The sequence below is a fragment of the Pantherophis guttatus genome, chromosome 4 (genome assembly GCF_059756535.1).
Source record: "Pantherophis guttatus breed Tessera chromosome 4, ASM5975653v1, whole genome shotgun sequence".
NCBI lineage: Eukaryota > Metazoa > Chordata > Lepidosauria > Squamata > Colubridae > Pantherophis > Pantherophis guttatus.
The window spans coordinates 8587557-8600205 of NC_142066.1; the positions used below are offsets into that span (position 1 = coordinate 8587557).

General features: G+C 40.9%; 1 protein-coding gene across 1 annotated transcript; it reads right to left on the reverse strand.

Moving 5' to 3' along the window:
* Nucleotides 1–227: 227 nt before the first annotated feature.
* LOC148113675 (vomeronasal type-2 receptor 26-like) lies at nucleotides 228–7360 on the reverse strand. The gene is made up of 3 exons (XM_087893262.1): nucleotides 7188–7360; nucleotides 3312–3514; nucleotides 228–1553 (listed from the first exon to the last, which is right to left on the reverse strand). The coding sequence occupies exons 1-3, from the start codon at nucleotides 7358–7360 to the stop codon at nucleotides 655–657; spliced, it is 1275 nt and encodes a 424-aa protein (XP_087749388.1). The 3' UTR covers nucleotides 228–654.
* Between the last annotated feature and the right edge of the window lie 5289 nt (nucleotides 7361–12649).

Consider the following 12649-nt stretch of genomic DNA (forward strand, 5'->3'; position numbering starts at 1 on the left):
TCCTTTATGGATATCTGGATATCTAGCTACTTAGCTATTTAGCTATCTATTTATAATAAATTGTAATAAAACATAACATTAAACATACTCTTTGTGGTGTGGAAATGACATCCTTTTTACAGCTCACTATACTTTTACAAACTTGATGGAATTTAGTTAATGATGTCATCGTACATTTTACATCTTTCAATCCCTTTCACTTGCCATAGCAGGTTTGTTTCATTTTATTACTTTATTTCATTTCATTTCATATTAGTACTTCATTTCATTTCATTTATTATTTTATTTTTTTACAATATATACCACTTTATTATTTTACAAACTACCAAAGGCAGCAAACATATCCAATATACCATCTCCCTTATTTTTTCCACATAGCAACAACCCTGTGAGAAACAGTGTTTGGTCCAAAGTTACCCAGTTGGCTTTCATGGCCAAGACAGGGCTTGAACTCATGGCCCCTTGGCTTCTACCGCAGTTCCTTACCCTCTAGACCACACTAAAATCCCATTAAATCTAGAAATTATAGAGAAACCTCAATGAAAAAAAGAGGATGGATTGCAAAGGCACCAAATATCAGGTTCTTTCCCTGAAATTGCATACAAACCACCTTTGATCTTTTAATTAGGAGAGCCAGAAAGAAAGCATAATGTACTAATTTCTTTTTGTGAGTTGCTCTCTGTGGTTTAGCTCAGGTCGCAAAACAATGATGTAGCATTTTGGCAGGAATATGCATCCCAGTAAAGCAGCACTGGAGGACAAGATGGAGAAGACCTCCACAGCTACCATGGCTTTTCCTTTTGTGCTCAAATAGGCTGGAAAGAAGGAGATCCACACACTGCAAAAGGCCAACATGCTGAAGGTGATGAACTTGGCTTCGTTAAAGCTGTCAGGTAATTTACGGACAAGAAAAGCCACAATAAAGCTGGCGATGGCCAAGATACCCATGAAGCCCAAGACACAGTAGAAGAATGAAGTTGACCCCTCATTGCATTGTAAAATCATTTCTTGGAGCTCTGAATGCATGTCCAACTCAGAGAATGGCGGATAAGTGAACAACCAAAGAATACAAATCATTACTTGGAATAGAGAACATGAGAGGACAATAGAAAAGGCCAATCTTTTCCCCACCCACTTCCTCATCTGAGAACCAGGTTTAGTGGCCATGAAAGCCACAACCACGGTGATAGTTTTAGCCAGAACACTAGAAATGGCCACTGAGAAAGTGATGCCAAAAGTTGGTTGTCGGAGAAGGCAGGTCACCTTGTTAGGTTGGCTGAGGAAGAGCAAAGAGGAGAGAAAACAGAGCTGAAGAGAGACAAGCAGAGTGTAGGTGAGGGACCGGTTGTTGGCTTTGACAATGGGAGTATCCCTGTGCTTAATAAAAGTTCCAAGTACCCAAGATGTCAAGAAGAAGAAACAAAGAGCTACTGAGGCCAAACCAATTCCTAATGTTTCTTCAAAGCTTAGAAAGACCAGCAATTTCAGGATACATCCATTCTTTTCTTTATTGGGATAATGATCTTCTGAACATTGAAAACAATCATCCATATCTGGAAAGAAAATCAAGGAATTTATCATCTAGGTATCCTATAGTATTCAAATTACTTTCTGAATGGGTGAGAGTTGTTATAACTTTGAGTTCTTTCCACCGTTTACCAGATTGATCACGTTTCTATGAAAATTCAGTTTTTCCTCAAATGGAAAATTTGAGGACTGGCTTAAAACGAAGCAGAAATGGAAGGAATATTATTCTTTGAAATGCAACCCTTTGTATCATTTTAATTTTTTTTTGCAATGTAGGCCATTTGGACTTTCGCCATTTTCTCTCAAACATGGAAAACAAAACCGTAAAGATATATGTAAGTCTCTAGTAACAGAGTGTATTGACCTGAACAACAGATTGTGAGTCACAGCTATAAAAATGAATATTCACTAATAACTAAAAGTATTAGTTATTTGCATACTAAGGTGTGCAAATTACACTTTGCTTATTAAAATAAAAAAAAAATATTTATTCAGTATATGGTGATGTTACATTAGCCAGGAGACTATAATGCTTATACAGACTAGTACTTGGCTGCCCTAATACTGCCAGCTCTGTTTGTCTAAGAAGATTCTCAGTCACCCAGGTCGTGGTTGTCCCAAAGATGCTTTTTCAAGAGGCAACTTGACTTTCTTGTTTTTTCTTTGAATATCTTTCGCTTCTCCTCCAAGAAGCTTCTTTAGCTCTGACTGGGTGGTGGGGAATGGAAGGATTTATATTCGTTGCAGACAGATGCTCATTAAAAAGCACTTTTGGGAGAACCATGACCTGGATGAATGAGAACCTCCATTGCACTTTGGGATGAATACCCTTCAAATGGTGTGGAAGTATGAACAGATTTCCAGGAAAAAGATTGCAGAGTACAGGAACCATTTGTGCTTCAGTTTGAGAAGCAGACAACACAGACTCATTCCCAACAGCCTGTGTCTGTCTTCCACAGTGAAGGGACACAGGGCAAAAAGGAACAAAGCTGCACAAAGCACAGCTCCACAACACAGTCCTTTCAGCAGTTTCAAGAAGGCTCCATATCATTTGCACTACTCAGGTGCAAATGACCTGCTCCCAAGTTGCATAGGCAGGGGGATGGGGAATCAACCCTTGCACCTGCATTGAGGAATTTGCACCTCAGTCAAAAGAAAACACATCCTAGCTGGCCAAAGTCAAGGCCATCTCCACAGAAACCAGTAATGGCTGGAGGGAATGACTTTCATGACCCGCAAAATTGCTTCGTTGGGGAATGTGACTTATGACACACCTTGGGGGAAGGGGAAAACAGAGTTAGAGGCAAGGTACAAATTGAATGACGTCAGAGCTGGCTTCATTTGGTTTGTGCCAATATGGTGCTCCTAATAAACAACTGGATTTTTCTTGAAACTTGGTTTGAGGTTCCTGCTTTTATTAGGGCAGCGGTCAGAACCCTGACAGCAGCATCATATGGGTCCTGTCCCTACATTAAGCTGCCTCATAAATGGACTTCACAAATGGGAAGTGCAGTGCCAGCAGGATTCTAACCGTCCACATGAAGTGCCAGCTCAGCTCCCCACCGAAGTGGTACCTATTTATCTCCTTCCATATAACATACTTTTGAACTGCTAGATCGCCAGAAGCTGAGATGAGTAACGGAAGCTCACCACCCCACACCGTGCTAGGACTCAAACTGTTGGAGCTTAATGACCTTCTCTAGCATCATTAAGCTATTGAACCACTGCTCCTCTTTGTTTGCTTAAATCAACCTAATGAAAACTTCCTGGAATGTCTATCCTACCCTTTTGATTTGAAATCTTCCCTTCTGGACATGGAACACAGTCATAGCAACAGAATTGTTTTCCTTCAATCTCCTTCTTCCAGTATCCAGGAAAGCAATGGTCATTACACAGAGAAATTGGAAGTACCTGGTGATAAACATAAAAGATTCTTGCAAAGGGAGGTTTTAAGAAAAAAACATTTATTAATCCTGCAGGATCTAATCTGGGACAGTCACCGGGACCAAAGGTGGACCAGTGACTAACTCAAAGTAGATTCTTCAACATTATTCTGGAACACCTTCATTCGTGAGTTATTAATCATCACCTTTTATTAAGGTAAAGAATTCTTTACTTCTCCAAAGGGCTAGTGAATATTACCTGGCTGGATTTATATTATGCATTAAAATTTGTTGAAATTACAGTGATGAGGAAAACAGCTTCTTTGAAAAAGGCAAGTTGCATAAATAAATATGAGGGATGAAAATGTTACGGAAATAAGGCAACGTTCATAATTTGAAAGGTAATTGAAACCAAAAAGAAAATCTGACTTCTACATTGCAAAATCATTTTGTCAATTCGATTAATGCTTGATCATGGGCCATATTTGTTCCTAGAATGCCATTTTTTCTTGCAAATATAGAAATTAGATTTTTAAAGAGGCTTTACTCAATGTGGTTCAAGGGACTCTATTTGGGATCATCATAGCTCCAGATACAGTCCATGAAATGAGTCCATGCCTGATTAAAAGCTGGGTGCCAGACAATCAAATCTTCATCAATGAATAATTCTTTGCCTGTTGGAGAACTGGGTTCTATTCTTCCGACACTAACTCTTTGAAAAGACCGATTAGGAAATGTGATGAGGTTGATGATATCAAATCCACCCATTACTTCCCCTTTTTCATTCAGAGAAACTTTCTCTCCAGGCGAATTGTTAAAAGAAATGCCATGTAGAAACAGATGGAGCTATGTGAAAGAGAATGAAAAAGAGAGAGAATTTAAAGGATAATACAGGTAGTCTTCTACTTACAACAGCTTGTTTAGTGATTGTTTGAAGTTACGAGGGCACTGAAAAAAGTGACTTATGACCTGTTTTCACACTGGATTTTATAAACAGAACATATTAAGACTTTCCGCCATAAGTTCAAATGGTAATTCTAGATCAAATTGCTCATTGAAATAAAAGAAGCGTCCAATGCAGAGAGAATACCTGCCAAGGCTGCATAGGTGGAAGGTCAGTTTTTTTACGCAGCATAGTTTTTTTCTTATTGAACCCCGACATGAATAGAGCCTGCAAAGCATGAGCCACAGCATAAACAGCATTGTAGACACTGTAGCTTTGGCCAGTCATTTCCATTTCAAACACGGGCCCAGGAAGATCCTCCAGTTTCTTTTCCACTGGGCACTGCCTATTGGACATTTCTTGCAATTCTGATTTTGAAAATGAACAATCAAATGATTGTTCCCAAACGTCTTGTAGAAACCCATCTCTGTGGTCTGAATGAGGTTTGATGGTCTGAAGAAACTCTTTGAAACCTACAACTGCTCTTGAATGAACAGTGAAGGAAATAGCCCCGTGGAACATCTGGAGATCCCAACTGATTTGAAAGCCGGAGAGCATAAAATCAATCTGTGCAGTCATGATCCACACCCTTCTAAATAATGCAGTTTGCTTGTTTTCAGGATCTGTTACAAACACGATAGCCCTGAGGCACATAATTGTCCCTGGTTCTCCATAGACTAGAAATGTGGTGGTGTTGCTGTTCCCCAAATTTATGTAAATATCTGAGACCATGTGATCAAGTTCTCCAAAGTGTTCTATGTGGACTAGTTGTGAAAGCCTTTGTATGAACGATGGACAGATTCCATTTTGTGAAAGTATGGGCTGAATTTTCTGTAGGAAACGTTCTCCGTTGTTGTTATCCATAGTAAAAATCCCAATCCATGTCCATCTGAAATGATGAAGCAGTTGGATAATTCCAATGTATTGATGGTCCTCTTTTGGGACCATGAAATAAAGTGAAGAGAGCTCACTGGTCTGAAACTCCTCTTGAGCTAATGAGCCATATGTCAGCTAAAATAAAGCAGAATAATACTCTGTTGAATCATTAGCTCAAATCCAATCTTTCTGGATCTAGTTTTCCTGTAAAAAATATCCAAAGAAGGAATTTTTCCTCTATTTCTTTTGAAATATTAGTATAGAATGAAATTTCTAGGAATTATTTCAAACACATAATAATAGTTCATTTGCTTGAACAAGATGAGAGTGTGCTACATTCAAACCTTCCCTCTGGAATGGAATGACTCTAAATACTCACTTCTATGGTTGGCATTGTAGCTTCATAAAAGAGTGCTAAGTATTATACCTTAAGGTCTGTGGAACGTCTTAATACAAATCTAATATCTGATTCTCAGTAATTATGTCATAACAACAAAGTATTTTTTTTTTCTGTTCATCTCTTCCATACTGACCTGTGGAATCTTGTAGAAACCTGCAACTTCAGCTATATTAGATGATGTATCAAAACTTAATCCTCCAATGATGGCCATCAGATTCTTCTGGCTATCACATTTGTAGTTAGGAACAAATTCCTGGGATTTGAAAAGCATGTCCAGAGTGGTGCGATAGGTCATCCTTGCATTGAGGTAAGTGTCATAGATGTGGAACCCAAGAGTGACGTTAGGTAAGATCTGGGGGTCTTCATTGATCTCCTTCACAGCAAAGGCCAAGGCAAGGATGTGTTGGTAGAGTTTGATTATTACACTGCAAATAGATTAAGCACACCTTTTCAAAATAATAATAACAATAATAATAACAATAACAATAACAATAACAATAACAATAACAATAACAATAACAATAATAATAATAATAATAATAATAATAATAATAATAAATTTTGAAAATTATTTTAGTATGGTACTGTTTGTAAAAACTTGCTTCTGACAGAAGTATTAAATAATTTTGTAATCAGTCCAAATATATTTTGCATACAATCTTTTTCCTTTATATTTTTCTAGAAAGTTACTCATCATAAGGCATACTATGTTAATTTATGGAGTTTTAACTTCAGCCTTCAGTTTAACCTAGAATGCCATGGCTTGTTTTCTCTGTTGATTTAGTTTTCTAGGAATTTTACTGAATTAGAAAGAATTATAGATTAAGGGTGAGATTCTCTCTAAATCCATACATCTTCTTCATCTGAATCTTTTCAGTTCTGAACGAATATTCTATGATTTCTCATAATTCTAAATTCCCTCAGAATAAATATCTAACGTCTGTGTCCACTTTGGCTGCAAGAAAAATATTAAAACATCTTTACTCTATCCTATCATTCCTCACCTGTTTGGTAAAATAGAATGCTAATAATTTAACTAACTTCCAATATTTATGTCTATGGAGATTCTCAGTCATCCAAGTCATGGTTGGCCCAAAAGTGCTTTTCCAAAAGGCAATTGGACTTTCTTCTTTTTTTTCCCCTTTGAAAATATTTCTCTTCTCATCCAAGAAGCTTCCAGAATTGATCCAGAACTGAGACAGAACAAGAAGCTTCTTCAATAAGTAATGAAATGTTTTCAAAGAAAAAAACAATAATGTCCAGTTGCTTTTTGGAAAAACACTTTTATTTTGTGTTGTGAAGTCTGGCAGAGCTGATTTTTTTTTTTTTTTTAGCATTCTTCTTTTTGATAATTTCCACACAATCAAATATGCTTTATTTATGAGAATGTTGTTAATGAAAGAAACACTATGAAAGTTTTCTTTTCTCTCACCACTTTCAAAACACAAAGAATTCTTACATTTACATGAAAAACTCTACATTTCCTACACAAACAGTCATATAAATGATTCTTTGCTATGTGGATCTAAGGTCAGATGATTCAAAGGAAAATCCTTACATTAGTGAATCATAAGGGTTGAGAAAAGGATGTTCTTTGAATAGAGCTTGATAGAAATGGTAAATCAAGTGATACATCATCCCACCGATGACGAGGTCACCAGGCTGATACCACTCATGTGGAACAGGGAAAGCATCACTTGCAGGACAGCTCAGAGTAACTGCTTTGTGCATCCGGAACACCAGGAGGATCAGTTTTATGATTTTCTGCATATGGAGAAAATGTCTGAGTCTATCTTCAAGGAGAACTTCTGGCAGATAAAACAGAAGGAAGAGAACTTTGTGGAAATGAATCTCACAGAGTCAGCATTATGACTTCCTTCCTCCATGTTGTGTTTGGTATCTATATAGATCCTTTCTCACTTTCTATTCCCTTCTGTGCAGACCTTTTGATATTGTGGCCTGCTAAAATAATAGAATGATTGCAGTCATTCATAAGGGACATAATTGCCACTGAACCATTGGCAACATGGCAATGTTTTCTTTATATGTCTGATCAACAACTTTCCTTCTTTGGAGTGACATCATAAGTGACTGATGCTTAACCTGTTTTGAAAATGGTGGAGAAATGGAAGTTGGAAGTTGGAAGCTACAACGTTGCCCTAATTCTAGAAATCAGGACAATAGTTTAATATTAATTAATGGATCAGGAAACCATTTCCCTGCAAAATGTTGGATGAAATGGTCAAACATCAACTATCTGGTACAGATTAGCAGGTCTTGATTTGAAAATCCTTTGGAAAATAGATAAAAGTAAAAGTTACATAGAAAATCATTGACACTCCCCCCAAAAGGGAAAAAGAAGAAACAAGATCTTTGAAAAGATAAACTAAAACACGTTTTACATTTATCTTGTATGTGTTGTTGTTTTTTAAAAAAAATAAGAATGGAGAATTCACCATCACCACACCTGGAACTCATACTTGTTCTGCTCTAGGACTTATATATTGGGTCTTTTTATCAGTTTATCTGTATTTTCATCATCTTTCCATCTTGCTTTCTTGCTATCTTTAATTTTACAGTTCCAATTATATCATTTATGAAAATTCCAGATATCCTACAGTGGCAGGGGAAAATGTCAATTTTTCTTGACTAGTTAATTGAAAGGAGTTGAAATAGATAGCATCTGCCTTTTATGATATACTAAAAGGATATGGACCTGGCCTGTATCACGGAGACCTGGTTGGGGCAAGAGGGGGGAATCCCTCTCTCTGATTTATGCCCCTCAGGCTTTCGTGTCTTGCACCAGCCGCGACACCAGGGAAGGGGCGGGGGGGTGGCAGTAGTTGTTAGAGAAAGTCTGAGTCCTAGGGAGGTCACTGTCCGTCAGATAGGCGGGTGTGAGTCTCTTCTATTGAAGTGGGACCCTGGAGTTCAGTCGGGCTTGTTGGTCACATACCTATCTCCCAGCTATGTTGCCACAGCCCTGCCCGCACTGCTCGATGTCTTGTCTGAGGTGGCACTTGAACTCCCCAGCCTTTTAGTTGTGGGAGATTTTAATCTGCCTTCGATTGGTGAGTCATTTGAGACAGTCCGGGAGTTCATGGCCTCCGTGGCAGCCAAGGACCTGACTCAGGTTATTCAGGGCCCAACTCATAGGGGAGGACACACACTCGACCTGGTTTTTCTCTCTGGACAGTGGATAAATGGTCATGGTAAGGGGGAACTTTCCATCACTCCCCTGTCATGGACTGACCATTCCCTCCTTAGACTAGACTTTCAATCTGCCAACCCCTGCCACTGGGAGACGGGACCCATAAAATGGTTCCGCCCTAGGTGCCTGATGGACCCAGAAAGGTTCTTGAAGGAGCTTGGGACATTCCCCACCTCTCAATCCTGCGATTCAGCTGAGGCTCTGGTGACATCCTGGGAACAGGTGGCTACCGACACCTTGGACAGAATCGCACCTTTGCGGCCTCTAACCCGACGCAGATCCCGGATTGCTCCTTGGTTTTCCATGGAGCTCCAGGAAATGAAACGTCAGAAAAGATGCTTAGAGGAGAGTTGGAGGTCCTCCCGATCTGAATCTGACTGAACACAGTTAAGAACCCATATTAGGTCTTATCTAGTGGCGATGGAAGCAGCGAAACGTCACTACTTCACCGCCCTCATTGCATCTGCAGAAAACCGCCCAGCGGCCCTGTTTTGTGTGACCCGCCCCCTCCTCAATCAGGGAACAAGGGAAGACCCTTTGCAGGGCAGAGCTGAGGATTTTGTACAGTTTCTGCATGATAAAATCGCTCAGATCCGGATCGGATTGGACTCTGACTGGGCAGAATCCAATCGGGAGACTAGGGTGGGTCTTGAGAATAATATCTGGATTGAGTTTGACCCTGTTTCTGTCAAGGAAGTGGACAGGATTGTGGGCAAACTTAATTCCTCCACTTGCTTATCGGACCCTTGTCCCTCCTGGTTGGTTTCGGCTGCCAGAGAGGTGACTAGAGACTGGATCCAGGCAATTGTCAACGCTTCGTTGAGAGAGGGGAACTTCCCTGCCTCTCTTAAGGAGGCGGTGGTTCGACCTCTCCTCAAGTAGCCTTCGCTAGATCCAGACTCACTCAATAACTATTGTCCCATCTCCAACCTTCGCTTCATCGCGAAGGTTGTTGAGACTGTAGTGGCTCAACAGCTCCCACAATTCCTGGAGGAAACGGAATACCTTGACCCGTACCAATCAGGCTTCCGACACGGTCACAGCATGGAAACGGCATTGGTCACTCTGGTGAATGATCTCTGGCGGGCTCGGGATGTGGGTTGTTCCTCCATCCTGGTCCTACTTGACCTCTCAGCGGCTTTTGATACCCTCGACCATGGTATCCTACTGCAGCGGCTTGTGGGGTTAGGGGTGGAAGGCACTGTCTTATGGTGGTTTTCCTCCTACCTCTCGGGTCGCTTTCAGTTTGTATGGGCGGGAGGGCAGAGATCCACCCTGAGTTGTGGGGTGCCTCAGGGGTCGGTTCTCTCCTCCCTGCTCTTTAACATCTATATGAAGCCACTGGGTGAGATCATTCGTGGCTTTGGGGTGAGATATCATCAATATGCTGATGATACCCAATTATACTTCTCCACCCCAGACCATCCCAGATGCCCTTTCCGTGATGTCCCATTGCCTGGAGGAGGTACGGGCCTGGATGGACAGAAACAGACTCAAACTCAATCCCTCTAAGACTGAGTGGCTGTGGATGCCGGCATCTCGGGTTTCAGAGGCTCCATCACTTTTGATAGATGGGGAAAAACTTGCACCTATTGATAGGGCTCGCAACTTGGGTGTCCTCTTGGATGCTCGGCTATCCCTAGAAGACCATCTAACAGCCATGATCAGGGGGGCCTTTGCACAGGTTCACCTGGTGCGCCAGTTGCGCCCTTTCCTAGATCGAGATGACCTTCGCACAGTCACTCATGCCCTGGTTACTTTCCGCTTGGATTACTGCAATTCCCTCTATATGGGCCTGCCCCTGAGATGCACGCGGAGACTCCAGCTGATCCAGAATGCAGCTGCACGGGTTGTTATGGGAGCCCCTTATTACTTCCATATAACACCCCTCCTGCGTGAGCTGCACTGGTTACCAGTGGTTCTCTGGGTCAGCTTCAAGGTGCTAGTCCTCACTTATAAGGCCCTTCATGACTTAGGTCCGGGATATTTGCATGACCTTCTCCTGCCTGCCTCTCACTGTCCTGTTCGCTTACATAGGGCCGCTCTCCTCAGGATTCCGACGGCGAGCCAATGTCACCTTGCTGTGCCCAGGGGTAGGGTGTTCTCTGTGGATGCTCCCACCCTCTGGAATGAATTACCTATTGAGCTCCGGACGGCTCCTGATCTCCGCTCCTTCCGTCAGGACTTGAAGACTTGGCTTTTCAAACAAATAGGCTGAGACTGATTCCGGGCTTTATTATTTACTACTAATTAATTATTTGGATTAAATTATGATTTTATTGTACTTGTTTCTTAACTTGTGTTCGCCGCCCTGAGTCCTTCGGGAGAATGGCGGCATATAAATACATGTAATAAAATAAAATAAATAAATATCTAAACACTAATGGAACAAGAACTCAAGAAATTGAGACTCTAGAAAAAGCACAGAGAATACCAAGAAAGATGATTAGGGGACCGGAGGCTAAAATGTATGAAGAATTGTGACAGGAATTGGCATGTCTGGTCTAGTGAAAAGAAGAACTAGGGGAGATATGATAGCAGGATTCCAATATTTGAGGGGCTAACACAAAGATAAAGCACTGTTATTAACATCAGCTGCCTGCAATTACTGCAAGATCAACTCTCACCAGGCTCAAGGTTGACTCAGCCTTCCATCCTTTCTAAGGTAGGTAAAATGAGGACCCAGATTGTGGGGGCAATAAGCTGATTTTGTATAAAATATACAAAAGTATGAAGGCTATTGCTTAACACATGGTAAGCCACCCTGAGTCTCCGGAGAAGGGCGGCATATAAATCAAATAAAAAAAAAAAAAGATGAGAGGGGCAAACTATTTTCCAAAGCACCAGAAGGCAAGATGGGAACCAATGGATGGAAACTAATCAAAGAGAGAAGCAATCTAGGACTAAGGTGAAATTTCCAAACAATGAGAACAATCAACCAATGGAATGGCTTGCCTTCGGAAGTTGTAGGTGCCCCATCGCTGGAGGCTTTCAAAAAGAGCTGGACAGCCATTTATCTGAAACAGTATAATATTGTCCTGCTTGAGCAGAGGGTTGAAATAGACGACCTCCAAGTTTCCTTCCAACTCTGTAATTCTATGTTCTAAATATTTCACAGAATAATTCTTAGAATTATTGGAGATATATTGGAGAGAGGAGGAATCTGCCTCCCTTGGAGTTCTGCTTTCTATGGAGTTATTCCTGGCTGTGGGAAGTGATTGCCATGGACTTTATCATAGAGCTCCCTGACAGTGGGGGAAATACAGTCATTTGAACCATAATAGACCTATTGTCGAAACAAGCCCACTTCATAGCTTGCCCCAGTCTCCCATCCACCCATAACTGGCTAAACTGTTCATAAGGCATATTTATAGGCTGCATGGTGTCTCTCGGAGAATCATCTCCAATACGGGGATCCAGTTCATAGTCAAGTTCTGGAGGGAATTCATAAAGTCCATTGGGTCCTCACAGGGATTTAGTTCGGTATTTCATCCGAGCACTAATGGGGCAGCAGAATGCACAAACGCAGTGGTGGAACAGTATTTAAGATCCTATGTGAACTATCAGCAAACAAATTGGACAGAACTGTATCTTTAACCTATTCTTTCAAGTTTCCTAATGGTGCATTCATGGTTAATGTAACTGAGTATATCAGCCTTCCTGCTCATTGTATGCCAAAGTGGGATACAATAATGTGGTACACTGACCACTTTCCAAGTCACTAGTGGCATAGAATTTGTTTCTTGTGGGAGCCAAGGACATTCCAACAGGTGGCTGGAGAGAGGAGGAGTAAAGTAACCAGGCAACCA